Here is a 21,374-nt window from a genome sequence, read left to right as displayed (position 1 = left end):
CACACAGAGACGCATTCATGTGACAGACATAAGCCGACTCCGCCCCCCTCCTGAAGACAGCGTTGCCAATTATTGCTCCTTCATGGAATCCGGCCATAGTTAGTTCTGACGAGACCGAGGCGCGAACCCCGGTCTCCAGTGGGCAACTGCATCAACACAAAGCTGATGCTTAGACCACTACAACACCACGGACCGAACTCTCTCCGTACTGTCTGACATGATTCTAATATGTACTCTGTCCTGTCCATCTACCTCAGGCATGTATGTAAGTAACCTGCCAAAACCTATTTCAGAATCAGAACCATATGTATCGGCCATGTAGGTTTACACTACATGGAATGTGACTCTGGTTTCATGACTCTCTCATACCTTTTTCCCACTGGCCAAAAAACCCGCTAATGTCCGCCTTCGGTCAGTGTAAAAATGCAGATGTTTGTGGGTTTTTTGGCCAGTGGAAAAAGGGTTTTAGTGTACCTAACATAGAATAACAACACTACAACACAACAATCTTCACATACATACACAAGGACTGACTTATACAGGTGAAATAAGCATCACTGATATATTCTCTGCACCATATCACCTCTTATTTCACCTGTATAAGTCAGTCCTTGTGTATGTATGTGCAGATTTGTTGTGTTGTAGTGTTGTTATTCTATGTTAAGTACACCAAGAGAGCCACTAAATCAGAGTGACATTCCATGTATGTGTAAACCTACATGCCCCATAAAGATGGTTCTGATTCTGATTAATGTCGTACAGCTAGATTAATCAGATGTTAATTCTTTATACTCATATTACATAAAGCTTTGTATTCAGATGAAACACATGTCAATGCTTTATATTCACATCAAACAGGTGTTAATAATGGCAGCCAATCAGTGAGTAAAGGATGCGTTTACCTGGGCAGCCATAGGATTCAGTGTTATCGCTATGGAAACCAGTCCAGTGCTGGAACACGAGGGTGGTCCAAGATGGTTAGGCTCCACCTTGATTTCTTGTTTCACTGCAGATCCTGAATGCAGGAAAAAAAACACACACACACACACACACACACACACACACACACACACACACACACACACACACAGAGGTTTAAAAATGACCCCTGGTTAAATGGAGTGTGAGACTACCTCATCTCCTCTATCAGTCACTGTACCACTGAGATGGTGATGCACTACGAGCTTCTCTCTCCCTTCTATTAGTTTTTGCATTAATTGTTCACTTTCTTGCACATATTATGTCTACATCCGTCATTTATGAGCATCGGATCTTCCTGGACTTAAGGCTAAATGTGCTAGACTTGTGTGCACCTCCAGAGATACTAGAACACGTGGTTTACAACCCTACGGTATCTTGGAGCACCAGCAATGCCAATACAGGCAGAAACACGGAAGACGAGGTGAGGTTTCGGCTGGGCTATGGCATCACCCGACTCAACCTCCCATCCCTCGCATTTCGCTAATGTACAATCTGTTGGCATCAAGCTAGATGAACTCCACTGCCGTATTAGCGCCCAGCGGGACATGAGGTGTGTTCTGTTTTACAAAGAAAGAAAGTCACTTTATTTTGTCATTGTACCTTACAACGAATTGTATTCTTACAGTGAATCAGGGACCCGGGGACCAACTCCACTTCTTCTTTCCATTGCCTTGCTCAGGGGCACAGGCAGGAGTATTAACCCTTACATGCATGTCTTTTTGATGGTGGGAGGAAACTGAAGCACCCGGAGTAAACCCACGCAGACACGGGGGGAACATGCAAACTCCACACAGAGGGGCCTGGGATGGCCTAGGGTTTGAACCCAGCACCTTCTTGCTGTGAGGCAACAGTGATAACCACTGGGCCACTGTGCCACCCACACGAGTGAGACCTGGCTGACCTTGAACATTCTGGACAGGGCCATCCAGCCTGACGGCTTCTGTATGGACTAACTGGACCGCTTGTGTGAAACAACCGGCAAGGTAAAAGGAGGGGGAGTATGTTTTCTGGTTTACACCTCGTGTGGAAGTTATCTCCCAGTCTTGATCGCCAGTGTTGGAACATCTTTCAATCAAGTGTCGACCATTTTATCTACCAAAGGAATCCCCCTCCATCCTGTTAATTGTTGTTTACATTCCACCACAAGCCAACACCACAGTAGCTCTGAAAGAGCTCTGGAAGAGCTGCTCTACGGTGCAATCAGCGGCTATGAGAATCAGCATCCATAGACTATTTCCATTGTGGCGGGGGACTTCAATCACTGCAGCCTCAAATCGGTGATACCTAAATACTTCCAGCATGTCAGCTTTCCAACCCGGAGTGACAAGATCTTGGATCACTGCGACTCCACTATCAAGGGAGCCAACAGGTCTACTCCAGACTCATTTTGGGAAATCGGACCATTCATTCAATGGCTCTTGCTACCTGTTTACAAGCATAAAGTTAAGAGCGAGAAACCCACCTCGAGGACAGTACAGTGCTGATCGGTGGAAAATGAGTTCAAACGTCAGGGTTGTTTTGATTCAACAGACTGGTTGGTTTTTAGGAACGCTCTGAACCTGAACAAATATGCTGACACAGATACTGTGTTAAATTCTGTGTGGACACCTGTAGTCCCACTCATACCATCTGCTTCTATCCGAATCAGAAACTTTGGATTAATAGCGACATTTGGCTGAGACTAAAAGAAAGGACTGCCGCTTTTAAAGCTGGGGACGAGGACAGCTACAAAGAAGCCAGGTACGCCCTGAGAAACGCCATCAAGTCAGCCAAAACAATACTGAAATAAACTAGCACAGCATTACAATGGCGGGGACTCCAGGCCATTTGGCGATAATGGACTACAAACCCAAGCCGGCTTGTTTTACCAACACCACCGCTTCACTTCTGGATGACCTGAACAGGTTCAGACAACACACAGAACCTTGTTGGACACTCACTCAACGAGATAACACATCAATTCAATTCAATTCAATTTTATTGTCATTAAAAACAATGTGCAGGCACATGTTAAAAATGAAATGAGGGCTGTGGCTTCACCAAACAGTGCAAGACAGACACAGACAAACACAACAAACACAGTATAAGATATACACACATGAGGACCAAAAGCTAAAAATAAGTACAAAAAAAAAAATCTAAAAAAAAGAGCTGGAGTAGAAAAAATTTAAAAATATCTACAGACATTCAGTGGGTAGCCAGGTTCAGGTGGGCAACAGCTTGGGGAAAGAAGCTGTTTTTGAGCCTGGTACTGCGGGCTCTGAGGCTCCTGTAGCGCCTCCCAGAGCACAGGGGGGAGAACAGTCCATGGTTGGGGTGGATGGGATCTCTGCTGATGCTCAGACCCCTTCGAAGGCAGCCTTTGTGATAAATGTCTTTTATGGCTGGGAGCTGGGTACCGGTGATATGCTGGGCCGCCTTGACGATCCGCTGCAGAGCTTTCTGGTCTACTGAGGTGCAGTTGCCGTACCACACTGAGATGCAGATGGTCAGGATGCTCTCTATGGTGCAGTGGTAGAAGCTGGTGAACATTTTAGGGGGTAGACAGGCGCTCCTCAGCCTCCTCAGGAAATGCAGGCATTGTTGGGCCTTTTTCACAAGGGCCTGGGTGTTTAATGTCCACGAAAGGTCCTTGCTGATGTGGACTCCAAGGAATTTAAAGCTGGAAACACGCTCCACTTCCACCCCATTGATGTGTATGGGGGAGTGGCTGCAGCTTCTAGACCTCCTGAAGTCCACAATCAGCTCCTTTGTCTTCTGCACATTAAGGACAAGATTGTTGGTAGTACACCATGATGTGAGGTGCTGAATCTCGTCTCTGTAGGCCATCTCGTCATTGTTGGTGATACGGCCAATGACTGTGGTGTCATCTGCAAACTTAACTATAACATTTGAGGGGTGAGTTGGCAGGCAGTTGTGGGTAAAGAGGGAGAAAAGGAGGGGGCTCAGAACACAGCCTTGAGGGGCACCTGTGCTGAGGGTCAGGGTGGAGGAGGAGTGGTCACCTAACCTAACAGACTGAGGTCTGTTGGTCAGGAAGTCCAGGATCCAGTTACAGAGGGAGGGGTTGAGGCCAAGGGAGAGGAGTTTGGTGGTTAGTTTGGCGGGGATGATAGTGTTGAAGGCAGAGCTGTAATCTATAAACAGCATCCGGATGTATGTGTTGTTAAGTTCAAGGTGGGTCAGAGCAATGTGTAGGGGAGTGGCAATGGCATCCTCAGTAGACCTTTTGGGATGGTAGGCGAACTGATGTGGGTCGAATGTGGGGGGATAATGTTTTTGATGTGAGCCAGAACCGGTCTCTCAAAGCACTTCATGGCAATGGGGGTGAGTGCTATGGGTCGGTAGTCATTCAGACATGTGGATGTTGGTTTCTTGGAGACAGGAATGATAGAGGTGGTCTTAAAGCATGCCAGGACTTTAGATTGGGACAGTTAGAGGTTAAATACAGGTGTGAAGACCTCAGCCAGCTGGTCGGCACATTCCCGGTAGACCCAACCCGGTATGCCGTCTGGTCCAGCAACCTTCCGTGTGTTCACTCTGCGCAGTGATTCTCTGACCTCTGCGACTGATAGAGTGAGCACCTGGTTTTCTGGGTGGCTGGGGATTTTTGTGGCCGGGTCAGTATTGTCCTTGTCGGAGCGGGCATAGAAATGATGTAGCTTGTCTGGCAGGGAGGCATCATGGACAGTGAGCCCGCTATTGGAGCTTTTGTAGTCTGTGATAGACTGAATGCCTTGCCACATTCGCCGAGGATCAGAGTTATTGTGAAAGTGGTCCTCTATTCGTAGTGAATATTTATGTTTGGCTGTTCTGATGCCCTTTTTGAGGTTGGATCTGGCTGTGCTGTAGGCCTCACAGTTACCTGACTTGAATGCTGCATCCCGGACTTTCAGCAGCTGCCAGACCTCAGTGGTCATCCAGGGTTTCTGGTTTGCAAAAGTGTGGACTGATTTTTTTGTTGTGACACTCTCAGTGCAAAAGTTAATGCAGGCTAGTATGGCAGATGTCTGTTCATTAATGTCTGTATGGGAGCCATGGGTAGCTGAATGTGCAAAAATACTCCAGTCTGTGTTTTCAAAACAGTCCTGGAGTTCAGAGACTGCTCCTTCTGGCCGGACAGTGATTGTCTTTACTGCTGGCTTGATCCGTTTTATTAGGGGTTTGTAGGCTGGGACCAGGAACAGACAGAGGTGGTCAGAATGGCCCAGATGAGGACAGGGAGTAGCTTTGTATGAGTCCTTGATGTTTGTATAGAGATGGTCCAGGGTGTTTTGTCCCCTAGTGGGGCAGGAGACATGCTGATGGAATTTGGGCAGTACAGCCCTGAGGTTAGCCTGATTAAAGTCACCACCTATGATAAAGGCATTGTCCGGGTGTTTGGTCTGTTGTCTGCTGATGGCACATTGTAGCTGCTTAAGTGCTACCTTAGCATTAGCATGTGGGGGGATGTATACAGCGGCGATGGTAATGGCCGTTAGCTCCCTGGGCAGGTAAAAAGGCCTGCACTGAATCATAAGCAGCTCCAGATCAGCGGAACAATGCCTTTCAGCGATCTTTATATTGTTGCACCAGGAGTTACTGACATAAATACTCAAACCTCCTCCGCGGATCTTGCCGGAGTCCGCTGTCCTGTCGGCACGGAAGGCTGTGCGGCCAGCTAGCTCGACTGCCGAGTCGCCATGTTGCTGTTGAGCCAAGTCTCCGTAAACATCAGCAGACAGCAGTTCTGCAGCCTTTTCTGAGAGGACAGCCTGAGTCTTATCTCCTCCATTTTGTTAGCTAACGACCGGACATTAGCCATGAAGATGCTGGGGAGGGACACTTTGAAGGGAGCGCTACTTAGCTTAGCATGTAGCCCGCCTCGTTTCCCCCTCCTTGTTTACGTTGCCGACGGGGGGCAGCGTTTCCACTGCGAGACCGGTGAGCGGATGATATGGATGGGGGAGTTGTCCGTGATGGTGGAGGGAAGTGAGTAATCCATTCTGAGGTTTAAAAGTTCCTGACGGTTGTAGAAGAGTGCATGACCTACACTTGTAAGTAAACTTAAAACTAACATGTGACTAACAAAGAAAACACAACACTGAACAGGGAACCACAGTAGCCGCTGCGTCCAGCGCGCCGCCATCTTGGAAAAGTGACAAGCTGACGTGAGTCAAGTTTTAAATCTGTCAAAGCACGCAAAACTGCCAACCCAGATGGTATCCCAACTCATGTCCTCAAGACATGCTCTAGTCAGCTATCACATGTTTTCACAGACATTTTTAGCCCGTCATTGTCACTAAGTGTGGTTCCTACATGCTCTAGGAAAGTTCTTATTGTGCCTGTACCAAACAACAACAAAAAAACCCTGTCTTAATGACTACAGACCTGTTGCTTTGACCTCAGTAATAATGAAATGCTTTGAAACATTTCCTTGCAAACATTCCCAAATCCTCTGAGAATAACACATGGCCACTGAAACTCTAGTTAATGGTCACGGAAAGGTGAACCAGGTCATCTGGGCACCACATTTAGTGACAGAAACGTTTCATCATCATCTAAGTGACCTCTTCAGTCTCACCTGACTGCAGGTACCCCCACCCTTATAAACAATACAGTGACTGCAGGTGTCCCACCCTTATAGACAACACAGTGGCATAATGACCCAAACCAACCACCTGTTTCATATGCAACTATGGGTGTTAGTTAATGGTCAAACCCATATTTGCATATGAAACTGGTTGTTGGTTTGGGTCATTATGCCACTGTATTGTTTATAAGGGTGGGACACCTGCAGTCACTGTATTGTTTATAAGGGCGGGGACACCTGCAGTCACCGTATTGTTTATAAGGGTGGGACACCTGCAGTCACTGTATTGTTTATAAGGGTGGGACACCTGCAGTCACTGTATTGTTTATAAGGGTGGGACACCTGCAGTCACTGTATTGTTTATAAGGGTGGGACACCTGCAGTCACTGTATTGTTTATAAGGGTGGGGACACCTGCAGTCGCTGTATTGTTTATAAGGGTGGGACACCTGCAGTCACTGTATTGTTTATAAGGGTGGGGATACCTGCAGTCACTGTATTGTTTATAAGGGTGGGGACACCTGCAGTCACTGTATTGTTTATAAGGGTGGGGACACCTGCAGTCGCTGTATTGTTTATAAGGGTGGGACACCTGCAGTCACTGTATTGTTTATAAGGGTGGGACACCTGCAGTCACTGTATTGTTTATAAGGGTGGGGACACCTGCAGTCACTGTATTGTTTATAAGGGCGGGGACACCTGCAGTCACTGTATTGTTTATAAGGGTGGGGACACCTGCAGTCACTGTATTGTTTATAAGGGTGGGGACACCTGCAGTCGCTGTATTGTTTATAAGGGTGAGACACCTGCAGTCACTGTATTGTTTATAAGGGTGGGGACACCTGCAGTCAGGTGAGACTGAAGAGGTCACTTAGATAATGATGAAACGTTTCTGTCAATAAACGTGGTGTCTAGATGACCTGGTTCACCTTTCCATAAATCATTACATCATCCTCAAACCAGATTAAAACCAGAGATTAAAAAGTAAACCATACAGGGACACTGACTCACAGCACTCGAAAAACAGGGAAAAAGACTGCTGCTATTCATAGACAAATAAACACATGTACACAGCTATCAGCACACGTATGTCAGCAGGTATAAGAATGTAGCACATTTACCACACGAGCGAACCACTTCATTCACACTAGTGACCGATAGATGAAATACTTCATGGAATAATATCAGAGACACTAGTGAATGAGATAAATACTTTGGTGAAGAGAATACACTGTGATTTAGGGTCTTACCTTTGCCCCAGGTGCAGGGCATGATGGGTATTGTAGGCGACGGGCAGGGGGAAGGTGGCTCTAGTTTGATGTGGCTAATGTCCGGGTATCTGCTGATCTCCATGTCCACCACACTCTCTGGAGACGAGGAGGGAACAAAGCTGTCAGGACTGTGCCTGCCCTCCAGCTCTTGGACCCTGGACACAAGATGAGAGGACACCCAGAACATCAGTCCCACACGTTCAGGTTTACAACTTCACACAGCTGGGAGGACATTAAACTTCAATCCAACTTTGCAGGACCAGCTCCCCACATTTCTATAGAAACACTGCAGCCTCACGTTAACCAGCTGTTCTGGAAAACACTTTTGCATCAAAATAGGTCAAAGGTCACTGCTGATCATGACATCAGGTGTGACACCACCTGGTATCTCCACATCTCATTGGTTGCTGGAAACAACTGGTACATTTGGAGGTTTCTGAGTTTCAGCATAAAGTGTCTGTCTAGTGGCTCATGAGCTTGAAGGTCAGACAGGCCCCCAGCAATGCAACATAAAGGACACGTGAGAGAGAAATGAACTGAGTGGTCTTCATGGTCAGCACACTGACTGAGAGAAAGGGGAACCCTTTAAAAACCAGAAACATCACAACTGCTCCTCTACGCTGAGGTCCAGTCACTCAGGAGGAAGTGCTTACCTGACGTCTTCCTGGTTGTTGTGGGGCGGCGTCGGGAGGGAAGCGGGGACATCCACTGTTTTAGAGGCCTGGCTTAGAGCCAAAAGCTGCTCCCCTTTTCGCTTCAGACCAGAAACATCTTTGAATGGTGGAGAGAAAAGACTGTCTTTTAACAACGATGCAGTATGACAGACATCTTAGGGCCCTGACACACCAGGCCGACAGTCGGCCAATGTCAGGCCGTTGGTGAGTGTCTGTGACCCTAGTTTTTGCGATGTGTCCCGCACCGTCCGCACTAGTCGGACCCCCGTCGGCAGCTTTTTGGCTGAGTCAGCATGTCGAATGGGTGGAGCCCGTCAGTGAGAGAGATCACTCTGATTGGCTGTTCAGCTTAGTGAATCAGTGCAGAACGTACATGTTAGTTGGCCATCAGCTGTAGTCTTTGCAGTGTGTTCCAGTGCTACTTTTTGGTCCAGACAGCAGGCGACCTGAGGCGACCAACAGTCAGCCTTCGTCGCCGCTAGTCAGTTTGGTGTGTCTGGGCCCTTACACATCATCAGCAAATAATGGAACTCTTCATCTGAAAGGATTTGGACTCTCAAGAAAAAGGGCTTCACAAATAACATTTGCAATCCAAACAACTATGATAAACAAAATGATTCTACTTTTTTTTTGTCTTAGTAGTGCTTGTGTTGCAGCCCCTTTTCCTGCTGAGGTCTGTCATCCTGTCTAGCGCCCCCTTATTATAATAGCAAGAAGTAATCTGAATATCATTCTACACCAGTGGTATTCATCTTTGAGGAGTATTTTTATGTTAGTGCCTTTATTCATCTCACCGTCCTGCTCCCTTATAGATGGTGTCTTCAGCTCATCTGTGGAGGCGAAGCCATTGACCAACTTCTGCCGAGCAACAGGCGGGGGGGTGGGGGGCAGGGAGGCTGGGGGGGTCGGAGGGTTGCTGAGGTTGCTCTGCTGGAGGAGAGAGGGAGAGAGAGAGAGAGAGAGGGAGAGAGAGAGAAGGAGAGAGAGAGGGAGGGAGAAAGAGAGGGAGAGAGGGGGGGGAGAAAGACAGAGAGAGAGAGAGGGAGAAAGACAGAGGGGGGAGAAGGAGGGGGGAGAGAGAGGGAGACTTTATTTTGTTGATTCAAGATGTACAAACTCATTTTACTGGTCAGATGGAATCACATTTTCTTTCTTTTTTGGATTTCCCCCCTTTTTCTCCCCAGTTGTATTCGGCCAATTACCCCACTCTCCCGAGCCGTCCCGGTCTCTGCTCCACCCCCTCTGCTGATCTGGGGAGGGCTGCAGACTACCTCCTGCCTCCTCCCATACATGCGGAGTCACCAGCCACTTCTTTTCACCTGACAGTGAGGAGTTTCACCAGGGGGACGTAGCATGTGGGAGGATTCCGCTATTCCCCCTCCCTCCTGAACAGGCGCCCCGACCGACCAGAGGAGGCGCTCGTGCAGCGACCACAACACATACCCACATCCGGCTTCCCACCCGCTGACATGGCCGATTGTGTCTGTACGGACGCCTGACCAAGCCAGAGATAACACGGGGATTCGAACTGGCGATCCCCATGTTGGTAGGCAAGAAATAGACCGCCACACTACCCGGACGTCCCTCAAATTTTCTTTCTTTATCTAACAAATACTGTCAGTAAGAGCAAGCTAGAAAAGCGAGAGCATTAGCAGTATTAGTAATAAAAGTAGTTTTAGGAGCAATAGTACTATAAGCAGTATTAGTAGTTATGGTAGTAGTAGTATCAGTAATAGTAGTATTAGGAATATTAGTACCGTTTTTCCTGGACTACAAGTCACATCGGAGTATAAGTCGCACTCAGCAAAAAATGCATTGTTGCGAGGAAACAAAAGATGTATAAGTCACCTGGGTGAGTAAGTCATGTGGTACAGTATACGGTGATACAGTATGTCCTACTGAGTCACAGGATTAAACAGTATACGGTGATACAGTATGTCCTACTGAGACACAGGATTAAACAGTATACGGTGATACAGTATGTCCTACTGAGTCACAGGATTAAACAGTATACGGTGATACAGTATGTCCTACTGAGACACAGGATTAAACAGTATACGGTGATACAGTATGTCCTACTGAGTCACAGGATTAAACAGTATACGGTGATACAGTATGTCCTACTGAGACACAGGATTAAACAGTATACGGTGATACAGTATGTCCTACTGAGTCACAGGATTAAACAGTATACGGTGATACAGTATGTCCTACTGAGTCACAGGATTAAACAGTATACGGTGATACAGTATTTCCTACTGAGTCACAGGATTAAACAGTATACGGTGATACAGTATTTCCTACTGAGTCACAGGATTAAACAGTATACGGTGATACAGTATGTCCTACTGAGTCACAGGATTAAACAGTATACGGTGATACAGTATGTCCTACTGAGACACAAGATTAAACAGTATACGGTGATACAGTATGTCCTACTGAGACACAAGATTAAACAGTATACGGTGATACAGTATTTCCTACTGAGACACAAGATTAAACAGTATACGGTGATACAGTATTTCCTACTGAGACACAAGATTAAACAGTATACGGTGATACAGTATTTCCTACTGAGACACAAGATTAAACAGTATACGGTGATACAGTATGTCCTACTGAGACACAAGATTAAACAGTATACGGTGATACAGTATGTCCTACTGAGACACAAGATTAAACAGTATACGGTGATACAGTATGTCCTACTGAGACACAAGATTAAACAGTATACGGTGATACAGTATGTCCTACTGAGTCACAGGATTAAACAGTATACGGTGATACAGTATTTCCTACTGAGACACAAGATTAAACAGTATACGGTGATACAGTATTTCCTACTGAGACACAAGATTAAACAGTATACGGTGATACAGTATTTCCTACTGAGTCACAAGATTAAACAGTATACGGTGATACAGTATTTCCTACTGAGTCACAGGATTAAACAGTATACGGTGATACAGTATGTCCTACTGAGTCACAGGATTAAACAGTATACGGTGATACAGTATTTCCTACTGAGACACAGGATTAAACAGTATACGGTGATACAGTATTTCCTACTGAGACACAAGATTAAACAGTATACGGTGATACAGTATGTCCTACTGAGTCACAGGATTAAACAGTATACGGTGATACAGTATGTCCTACTGAGTCACAGGATTAAACAGTATACGGTGATACAGTATGTCCTACTGAGACACAAGATTAAACAGTATACGGTGATACAGTATGTCCTACTGAGACACAAGATTAAACAGTATACGGTGATACAGTATTTCCTACTGAGACACAAGATTAAACAGTATACGGTGATACAGTATGTCCTACTGAGACACAAGATTAAACAGTATACGGTGATACAGTATTTCCTACTGAGACACAAGATTAAACAGTATACGGTGATACAGTATTTCCTACTGAGACACAAGATTAAACAGTATACGGTGATACAGTATGTCCTACTGAGACACAAGATTAAACAGTATACGGTGATACAGTATGTCCTACTGAGACACAAGATTAAACAGTATACGGTGATACAGTATGTCCTACTGAGACACAAGATTAAACAGTATACGGTGATACAGTATGTCCTACTGAGTCACAGGATTAAACAGTATACGGTGATACAGTATTTCCTACTGAGACACAAGATTAAACAGTATACGGTGATACAGTATTTCCTACTGAGACACAAGATTAAACAGTATACGGTGATACAGTATTTCCTACTGAGTCACAAGATTAAACAGTATACGGTGATACAGTATTTCCTACTGAGTCACAGGATTAAACAGTATACGGTGATACAGTATGTCCTACTGAGTCACAGGATTAAACAGTATACGGTGATACAGTATTTCCTACTGAGACACAGGATTAAACAGTATACGGTGATACAGTATTTCCTACTGAGACACAAGATTAAACAGTATACGGTGATACAGTATGTCCTACTGAGACACAAGATTAAACAGTATACGGTGATACAGTATTTCCTACTGAGACACAAGATTAAACAGTATACGGTGATACAGTATTTCCTACTGAGTCACAGGATTAAACAGTATACGGTGATACAGTATTTCCTACTGAGACACAAGATTAAACAGTATACGGTGATACAGTATTTCCTACTGAGTCACAGGATTAAACAGTATACGGTGATACAGTATGTCCTACTGAGTCACAGGATTAAACAGTATACGGTGATACAGTATTTCCTACTGAGACACAAGATTAAACAGTATACGGTGATACAGTATGTCCTACTGAGACACAAGATTAAACAGTATACGGTGATACAGTATTTCCTACTGAGTCACAGGATTAAACAGTATACGGTGATACAGTATTTCCTATTGAGTCACAGGATTAAACAGTATACGGTGATACAGTATGTCCTACTGAGTCACAGGATTAAACAGTATACGGTGATACAGTATTTCCTACTGAGACACAAGATTAAACAGTATACGGTGATACAGTATTTCCTACTGAGACACAAGATTAAACAGTATACGGTGATACAGTATTTCCTACTGAGTCACAGGATTAAACAGTATACGGTGATACAGTATGTCCTACTGAGTCACAGGATTAAACAGTATACGGTGATACAGTATTTCCTATTGAGTCACAGGATTAAACAGTATACGGTGATACAGTATGTCCTACTGAGTCACAGGATTAAACAGTATACGGTGATACAGTATTTCCTACTGAGTCACAGGATTAAACAGTATACGGTGATACAGTATGTCCTACTGAGTCACAGGATTAAACAGTATACGGTGATACAGTATTTCCTACTGAGTCACAGGATTAAACAGTATACGGTGATACAGTATTTCCTACTGAGTCACAGGATTAAACAGTATACGGTGATACAGTATGTCCTACTGAGTCACAGGATTAAACAGTATACGGTGATACAGTATGTCCTACTGAGTCACAGGATTAAACAGTATACGGTGATACAGTATTTCCTACTGAGTCACAGGATTAAACAGTATACGGTGATACAGTATTTCCTACTGAGTCACAGGATTAAACAGTATACGGTGATACAGTATGTCCTACTGAGTCACAGGATTAAACAGTATACGGTGATACAGTATGTCCTACTGAGTCACAGGATTAAACAGTATACGGTGATACAGTATGTCCTACTGAGTCACAGGATTAAACAGTATACGGTGATACAGTATGTCCTACTGAGACACAAGATTAAACAGTATACGGTGATACAGTATGTCCTACTGAGTCACAGGATTAAACAGTATACGGTGATACAGTATGTCCTACTGAGTCACAGGATTAAACAGTATACGGTGATACAGTATGTCCTACTGAGTCACAGGATTAAACAGTATACGGTGATACAGTATGTCCTACTGAGTCAAATGCGTCCCAGACCACCTCGGCAAGTGGTTTGAGTAACCGGTTCACAAAACTTTTTGGTGGTGGTTTACACTTGTATTTAGCGCTGTCAACTTGTGATCCGATCACAAAAAACACATTTTAAAACCAAGTGTAAATGGAGTGTCAGTTGCAGGACCAGCCAGACGACTTAAAAAACAGCGACTCATAGTCCAAGAAATATGCTAACAGCAGTAGTTGAATTAGCAGTATTAGTCGTCATAGTACTAATAGTATCAGCAGTAGTAGTAATAGCATTAGTGGTGGTATTAGCAGTAGCTGTAGTATTTCTATACCTTGTATATGAGCTGAGAGTAGTAGTCTGTCACTCCGTCCAGCGAGGCGTTTCCAAAGGAGCCAATCAGCCGACTGTCTCTGTCCAGGGAGGAGCTGCCATACGGGGGGAACAGAGCCAGACTCACCCCCATCACCGGCTCCATTAGAGGAAGCAGAGACAACTGCTGAAGGAGGGGGGGGGGGCGAGAGAGAGAGAGGTCATTATGACCATTATTAACAATTATACATGTGAGGCTCAGCTCTAACTGGACAGAAACAGAGAGACTGAAACGGAGAGACAGACAAGGGGGAGAGCAGACAGACAGGGAGGGGACATCAGTCTACCAGCTGGGTGTCAGTCATCAGATTGGCAGTGTTGGAGGAGGAGCACAGCCTCTTGTCTTCCTCCTCTCTCTTCCTCCTCTTGCTTTTGGGAGGCGCTCTCTCTCCCTCCTGGCGCGCAGGCCTCTTACAGCGTTGCTGCTGCTTCTTCCTCACAGACTCAGAACCTTCTGGAAACTCCACGGAGCCAACACTGTCTACCACCTGAGACAGACAGACATGGAGAAGGAGAAAGAGAAAGAGAGAGGGTATTCAGAATGGTCAATTAGAGGACAAAACTGTTTATTTCCACAATCTATCAGCCACTGTCTCCATCTGCCAGGAGTCACATGTCTAAACAGAACGTCCACATGATGGCGCTCTACTGCCGCAGGAGAAGAATCTGCTCTAAATGCTTTATCAGTCTTCCATTCACTCCAGTAACTTCCTTCTGTTCTTCTTTGATAGAGATGATATTTTATACCCAACTGGCTGTCATAACTCAACACTAGATACATATACACACTGCTTATACAGACTGAACAGACTGTTTACAGAGTTAGACTGAATACAATGTTTATAGAGTTAGACTGAACAGACTGTTTACAAAGTTAGACTGAACAAACTGTTTACAGAGGTAGACTGTACACACCGTTTATAGAGTTAGATTGAACAGACTGTTTACAGAGTTAGACTGGACACACTATTTATAGAGTTAGCCTGAACACACTGTTTACAGAGTTAGACTGAACACACTGTTTATAGAGTTAGATTGAACACACTGTTTATAGTTAGAGTGAACAAACTGTTTATAGAGTTATACTGAACACACTGTTTATAGCGTTGGTCTGAACACACTGTTTATAAAGTTAGACTGAACACACTGTTTATAGAGTTAGACTGAACACACTGTTTATAGAGTTAGATTGAACAGACTGTTTATAGTTAGAGTGAACAAACTGTTTATAGAGTTAGACTGAACACACTGTTTATAGCGTTGGTCTGAACACACTGTTTATAGAGTTAGATTGAACAGACTGTTTACAGAGTTAGACTGAACACACTGTTTATAGAGTTGGTCTGAACACACTGTTTATAAAGTTAGACTGAACAAACTGTTTACAGAGTTGGTCTGAACACACCGTTTACAGAGTTAGACTGAACACACTGTTTATAGAGTTAGATTGAACACACTGTTTATAGAGTTAGACTGAACAGTATTTATAGCGTTGGTCTGAACACACTGTTTATAGAGTTAGATTGAACCCACTGTTTATAGAGTTAAATTGAACAGACTGTTTATAGAGTTGGTCTGAACACACTGTTTATGGAGTTAAACTGAACAGACTGTTGATAGAGTTAGTCAGAACAGACTGTTTACAGAGTTGATTTGTAGAGTACGTTGAATCTCCCGCCCAGCGCTGCCTACCATGTTCATGTTGCCATAGGAACCGGCCCTGGCTTTCCCCTCTTCCTCTTCAGATTGGATACTCTCAATGGACAGTTGGCAGCGTGCAGGTGGGACCTGGTTGCTAGGTGAAGGGGTGGTTGCAGGGGAGCTGGTGTCCTTCAGTAGATGTTTCAGTAATTCTTTCCCTCCATCTCCATGAAGAGGAGAACAAGAGTAACCCTCAGCTCCAGCCTCCTCCACTTTTACCATGCCTCCACCACAGGCCCAGCCCTCCACCTTCTCCTCCTAAAACATCAGCAACATTAATCAATCAGACTGCAAATGTAGCACGGGAATCCCCCCCCCCTTTTCTCCCCAATTGTATCTGGCCAATTAACCCGCCCTTTTTTTGAGCCATCCCGGTCGCTGGTCCACCCCCTCTCTGCCGATCCGGGGAGCGCCCTGACCGACCAGAGGAGGTGCTAGTGCAGCGACCAGGACACATACCCACATCCGACTTTCCACCCGCAGACATGGCCAATTGTGTCTGTAGAGACGCCCGACCAAGCTGGAGGTAACACGGGGATTCGAACCGCCGACCCCCGTATTGGTAGGCAATGGAATAGACTGCAACGCTACCAGCACGGGAATTTTCTAACATCATCTTTTAACATCAGCAGAACTCTCCAGTTGTCCGAGTCATCTTCTAAGTTATAGATTATTTATGTAACATTCTAACTTGTAAATATAGATGGTCTGTCTAGTCTACTTTGATTTGTTATCTCTCAACAGTAGGGGGCAGGACTGAAGTAGAACTACACAGAACACCTTTACCTGTGATAACATGTATAAACTTAGTTGATTGTGACTTGTAGTGTTAGACAGGTGTCATCTATCTAAAGGGAGCAGGTCTCTGTTCCTAACCTTAACCTCCAGTGGAGCTGCTGACAGGGGGGCTCTATGGGCTTCTGAGCCTTCATCCTGGGCTGCAACTCTGGCTGACAGCTGCTGCTCCAGCTCTGACGGAGCAAAGCTAGAGTGGGAGGAGGTTTGAGGGAAGGAGAGGTCTGACTGATCTATGGTGCCCCGCGTGGGTGTGGAGCAGGACGTCTCAGACACAGCCGGGGTGGGCGGGGCTGTGATGTCATCAGAGTGGGACGAGAGTGGTGTTCTGGTTCCTCCCCCTGTGCTGTCCTCGCCCTCTCTCTTCCTGTTCCTCTTCTTCTTTGGCTTCTCTTCAGGGATGACGTCAGAGTACAGCTGGATGAGGGAGGGTGAGCCGTGGTGTCCTCCTATCCCAGCAGGCCGTGCTGGGCTCTGTGCTGGCACTGCCCCGGGGCCGGGCAGTCTGGCTCTGGAAGCAGAGTTGTTGACGGCGGAGCCCGGTCCGGGGGGGGCTCTGCCTCTCTCACTAATGGCCCCCCGCATAGAGCCCTGGGCAAGGTGGGAGGGAAGGAGGGCAGGTTGCTGCTGTGGTGCCCTGGAGGGCAGGGGAGACTGCATGAAGTCCTGGGGCAGCTCAGAGCTGAAGATGGGCATCTGGGAGAGGCTTTCCCCACTGGCAGCAGCCCTGGAAACACTGGCTCCCAGCATGCCTTGCTGCTCTAGCTCCAGATGCTGCTGGAGAGAGTGGTGACGGTCCACCTGCCACAGAAAGAGAAGAAATTAAGACCAAAAGAACCTCAAACCGTGTGGATCCAAACATGCAGTGTGGATTCAAAAGTGTGTTAAAATGACCAGTATCTCGGGGGAGTTTTACCTCCTGCATCAGCTGTACTCTCTGCCGCTCCTGCTGCTCTCTCAGTCTCTCTCTCCTCTCTCTCTCCTGGAAGCCTTCACTGAACGGGTTGTTGTCATCAAACTTCACCTAACACACACACACAAACACACACACACATTACCAAACTCCCATGAATCACAGGCAATAAAGCCAGTTCTACTGTAAATTCAACCAGCAGCGGATCAGGATGCCTGACAAACATTTTCCCTCTCACACGACTGGCTTTGTGATTTGTGTTCCATGACTGAAGTCTGTCTGCTGGAAAGGAAGCACTCACTGTGTGACCCTACAGACCCGGTACTAACTTGTTTGTTAACTTGTTTGTTTGTTGTCTTGTACTTGTTTCTGAACAGCACTGAAGTTTGGAATAACTGGTACCTGTGGAGCAGCCGTGGTTCCACACACCCTCACACCCGCTCCAGCTGCTCCACTGGAGTCTCCGTCTTCCGGGCCTGGCACTGGCGGAGGGAAGCTGGTAGGTGGAGCAGCGAGGCTGGGCACCATGGCTGCAGGGTTCTGGGTGAGAGGTTGGGGGGCATTGGGGCGGACAGGGGGCATCTGTGGGGGTAGATTAGGGGGCAATCTCTGACCACTGCCTTCCGGATGTCCAGCACCAGGAGTCCAAGCTGGGGGTATGTTTGGTATGCGGGCTGGGGTGGGGCCACCCGGCTGAGGCTGCATGGGCACCGTGTTCTGTGGCAGCAGGGTCTGGACCATAGGGGGCGCAGCAGGGGGCATTAATGGGGTGTGGGGCTGTTGTTGCAATAGAGCTCTCTGCTGCTGCTGTTGATTCCTGTAGTCTTCAATCAGCTCTGCATGCTCCTTCTGTTGCTTCCGAATCTGCACAAGACATCAAGGTACTGTTACTACAACAATGACATACTATTACCACTGTTAGTACAACCACCACATACTATAACTACTGTTACTACAACAACCGTGTACTATTACCACTGTTACTACAACGACCACATACTATTACCACTGTTACTACAATGACCACATACTATTACTACTGTTACAAGTCTTACAATGACCACATACTATTACTACTGTTACTACAACAACCGTGTACTATTACCACTGTTACTACAACGACCACATACTATTGCTACTGTTACAAGTCTTACAATGACCACATACTATTACTACTGTTACTACAATAAGCATGTACTATTACTACTGTAACTACAATGACCATGTACTATTACTACTGTAACTACAATGACCACATACTATTACTACTGTTACTACGAAAACCACGTACTATTACTGTTACAAGTCTTACAATGACCACATATTATTACTACTGTTACTACAACAACCATGAACTAGTGCTACTGTTACTACAACAACCACATACTATTACTACTGTTACTACAATGACTACATACTATTACTACTGTTACTACAATGACTACATACTATTACTACTGTTACAAGTCTTACAATAACCACATACTATTACTACTGTTACTACAACCATGTACTATTACTACTGTTACTACAATGACCACATACTATTACTACAACAACCATGAACTAGTACAACTGTTACTACAGCAACCACATACTATTACTACTGTTACTACCAAAAACCACTTCGTATTACTACTGTTACTACTAAAACCATGTACTATTACTTCTGCTACAACAACCACGTAATAATACTACTGTTACTACTGAAAACAAAGTACTATTACAACAAACAACCAAGGTCAAGGTCATCTTTATTACCCCCGAGGGGCCAGCAGTAAACACAATCAACATCAACGAACAATACACAAACAATTCACATAAAGAAACAGAAGGACACAATGTTGTTCAGAGGGCCAAACGCAGCAGGGACAAATGCATTGTTAAATCTATTGATCCTGCATGTTGCAGACCAGATGGAAGTAGCCTGGACTCAGAGAACCAGGTGGGACTGGGCTCATCAGAGAACTGTGTGTGTGGGGGGGGGACTGGGCTCATCAGAGAACTGTGGGGGGGGGGGGGGACTGGGCTCATCAGGAGCTGACTGACCTCCTCTGTGCTCTGACTCTGTACACATGGGAGAGGTCTTTTAGATGTGGGCCTTAACAATTCCTTCTACCCTGTCTTGTTTTTCAAGGTACATAAAACAGAAGGTTAGAAGAGTAAAACCCTCTTACAGTGCCTTGCAGAAGTAGTCAACCCCCTTGACAGTCCTCAGTCATTTCTGGTTATAAAAGATGCTCACACATGTGGTCCTGAACAATATTACTGCTGTGAAGCCATAAGCTCTAACAGCATGTTCCCAGAGCCAAAATAAGTTATCTTTCTCTGACTTTTTTAAAATTAATTAAAAACTAAACTATGTGGCACAGACTGAAAATTGCAGTCCAGAGGCATCACCCCACCAACCCACAAGACCAGTACAAATTCTGCCAAGAAGAATGGGCAACATTACTCCAGAAGAATGTGCAAAGCTTGTACATACTTACCCCAAGAGAATCATGGCTGTTACTGCAGCAAAAGGGTACTCTACAAAGTACTGATATGTGGGGGGTGAATACTTATGCAAGCACTGTATTTTAGTTTTTAATTCATTTACAAAAAGTCAGTGAACCATAACTTATTTTAGCTTTGGGAACATGCTGTGAGAGCTTATGGGTTCACAACAATAATATTGTTCAGGACCACAAGTGTGAGTATCTTTTCCATCCATGATCCAAACCACTTGTCCTGCTCTCAGGGTATCTTTATCACCAAGAAATTACTGATGACTGTCAAGGGGGTTGAATACTTTTACAAGGCGCTGTACATGCGGTTTCAACATTAAAACTTCTGAGCTTCTGATAAAAATACATGCACTGATGGGCCTTTGGAAAACAACACCAGCATTTGGTTAACTTATCGATTATTGTCACCAGATACTCAGCCTGTTGGACAACTTCACAGTCCGGCCATGAGTAACAGCAGAAAGAATAGGTGAGGGCTTCTTCCTCAAGTAGATGATCATTTCTGTTGTTTTGGACACATTTACGTATGTCAAAAAAGCAGCGTTTACACCAGTCACTAAATTCGTCCCAACACTGGACCATGGTCAGCTACATCACTACTCACAGAGACAAAATAACACAGTCATCTGCAAACTTGACGATGTGTCTGCTCTCATAGTGACACAGTAACTGATCTGTGTATAAAACAAATAAAGGTGGTGAGAGGACACACCCTTGGGGTGAACCGGTGGAAGATAAAACTCCACTGACTTTCACCTTTTGAGACCTGTCAGTGAAGAAGCCAACCAGCCAACATATTAACCCAGGTTCAATTTTGTGGATGCTGGTAAATCCATCTGCTAAAATGTCAGGTTGTATGCAGTTAAAAGCTGAGGAGAAGTCAATAAAAAGCAATCGTACAAAATTCATTGCACCACCCATGTGATGCAGCACCATGTTAAGGAGGGTGCCTGTGGCATCCTCAACACCCCTGCCTGCCCTGTAAGCAAACTGGAGTGGATTCAATTTTGTCTAAGTTGCACTCAGTATCTTCTCTTCTATAATCTTCTCGCAGGTTTTCATGACCAGAGAAGTAAGAGCCGCAGGCCGATAGTCAGAGTGATTTTGGTGCTCTAATCTTCAATCAATCACCGAATCCTTCCAGAGACAAGGACCCTTTGGAGCTGAAGTGACTTCATAAAGATGAAGGAAAGT

The 21,374-nt window shown here is 45.3% G+C and overlaps 1 protein-coding gene across 1 annotated transcript in view; it reads right to left on the bottom strand.

Moving 5' to 3' along the window:
* Positions 1–21,374, bottom strand: part of kmt2ca (lysine (K)-specific methyltransferase 2Ca) — a 267,487-nt gene that overhangs the window by 38,074 nt on the left and 208,039 nt on the right. The window contains exons 54-63 of the mRNA XM_056299264.1: positions 18,076–18,537; positions 17,677–17,784; positions 16,842–17,561; positions 15,957–16,223; positions 14,552–14,752; positions 14,227–14,391; positions 9,292–9,424; positions 8,477–8,594; positions 7,803–7,978; positions 903–1,015 (exon numbers count right to left, since the gene is read on the bottom strand). Coding sequence (XP_056155239.1) covers positions 903–1,015; positions 7,803–7,978; positions 8,477–8,594; positions 9,292–9,424; positions 14,227–14,391; positions 14,552–14,752; positions 15,957–16,223; positions 16,842–17,561; positions 17,677–17,784; positions 18,076–18,537 — 2,463 coding nt within the window. The remainder of the gene's footprint in view (positions 1–902; positions 1,016–7,802; positions 7,979–8,476; positions 8,595–9,291; positions 9,425–14,226; positions 14,392–14,551; positions 14,753–15,956; positions 16,224–16,841; positions 17,562–17,676; positions 17,785–18,075; positions 18,538–21,374) is intronic.

The sequence above is a fragment of the Lampris incognitus genome, chromosome 19 (assembly GCF_029633865.1).
Source record: "Lampris incognitus isolate fLamInc1 chromosome 19, fLamInc1.hap2, whole genome shotgun sequence".
NCBI lineage: Eukaryota > Metazoa > Chordata > Actinopteri > Lampriformes > Lampridae > Lampris > Lampris incognitus.
This window is presented reverse-complemented; position numbering and strand designations above follow the sequence as displayed.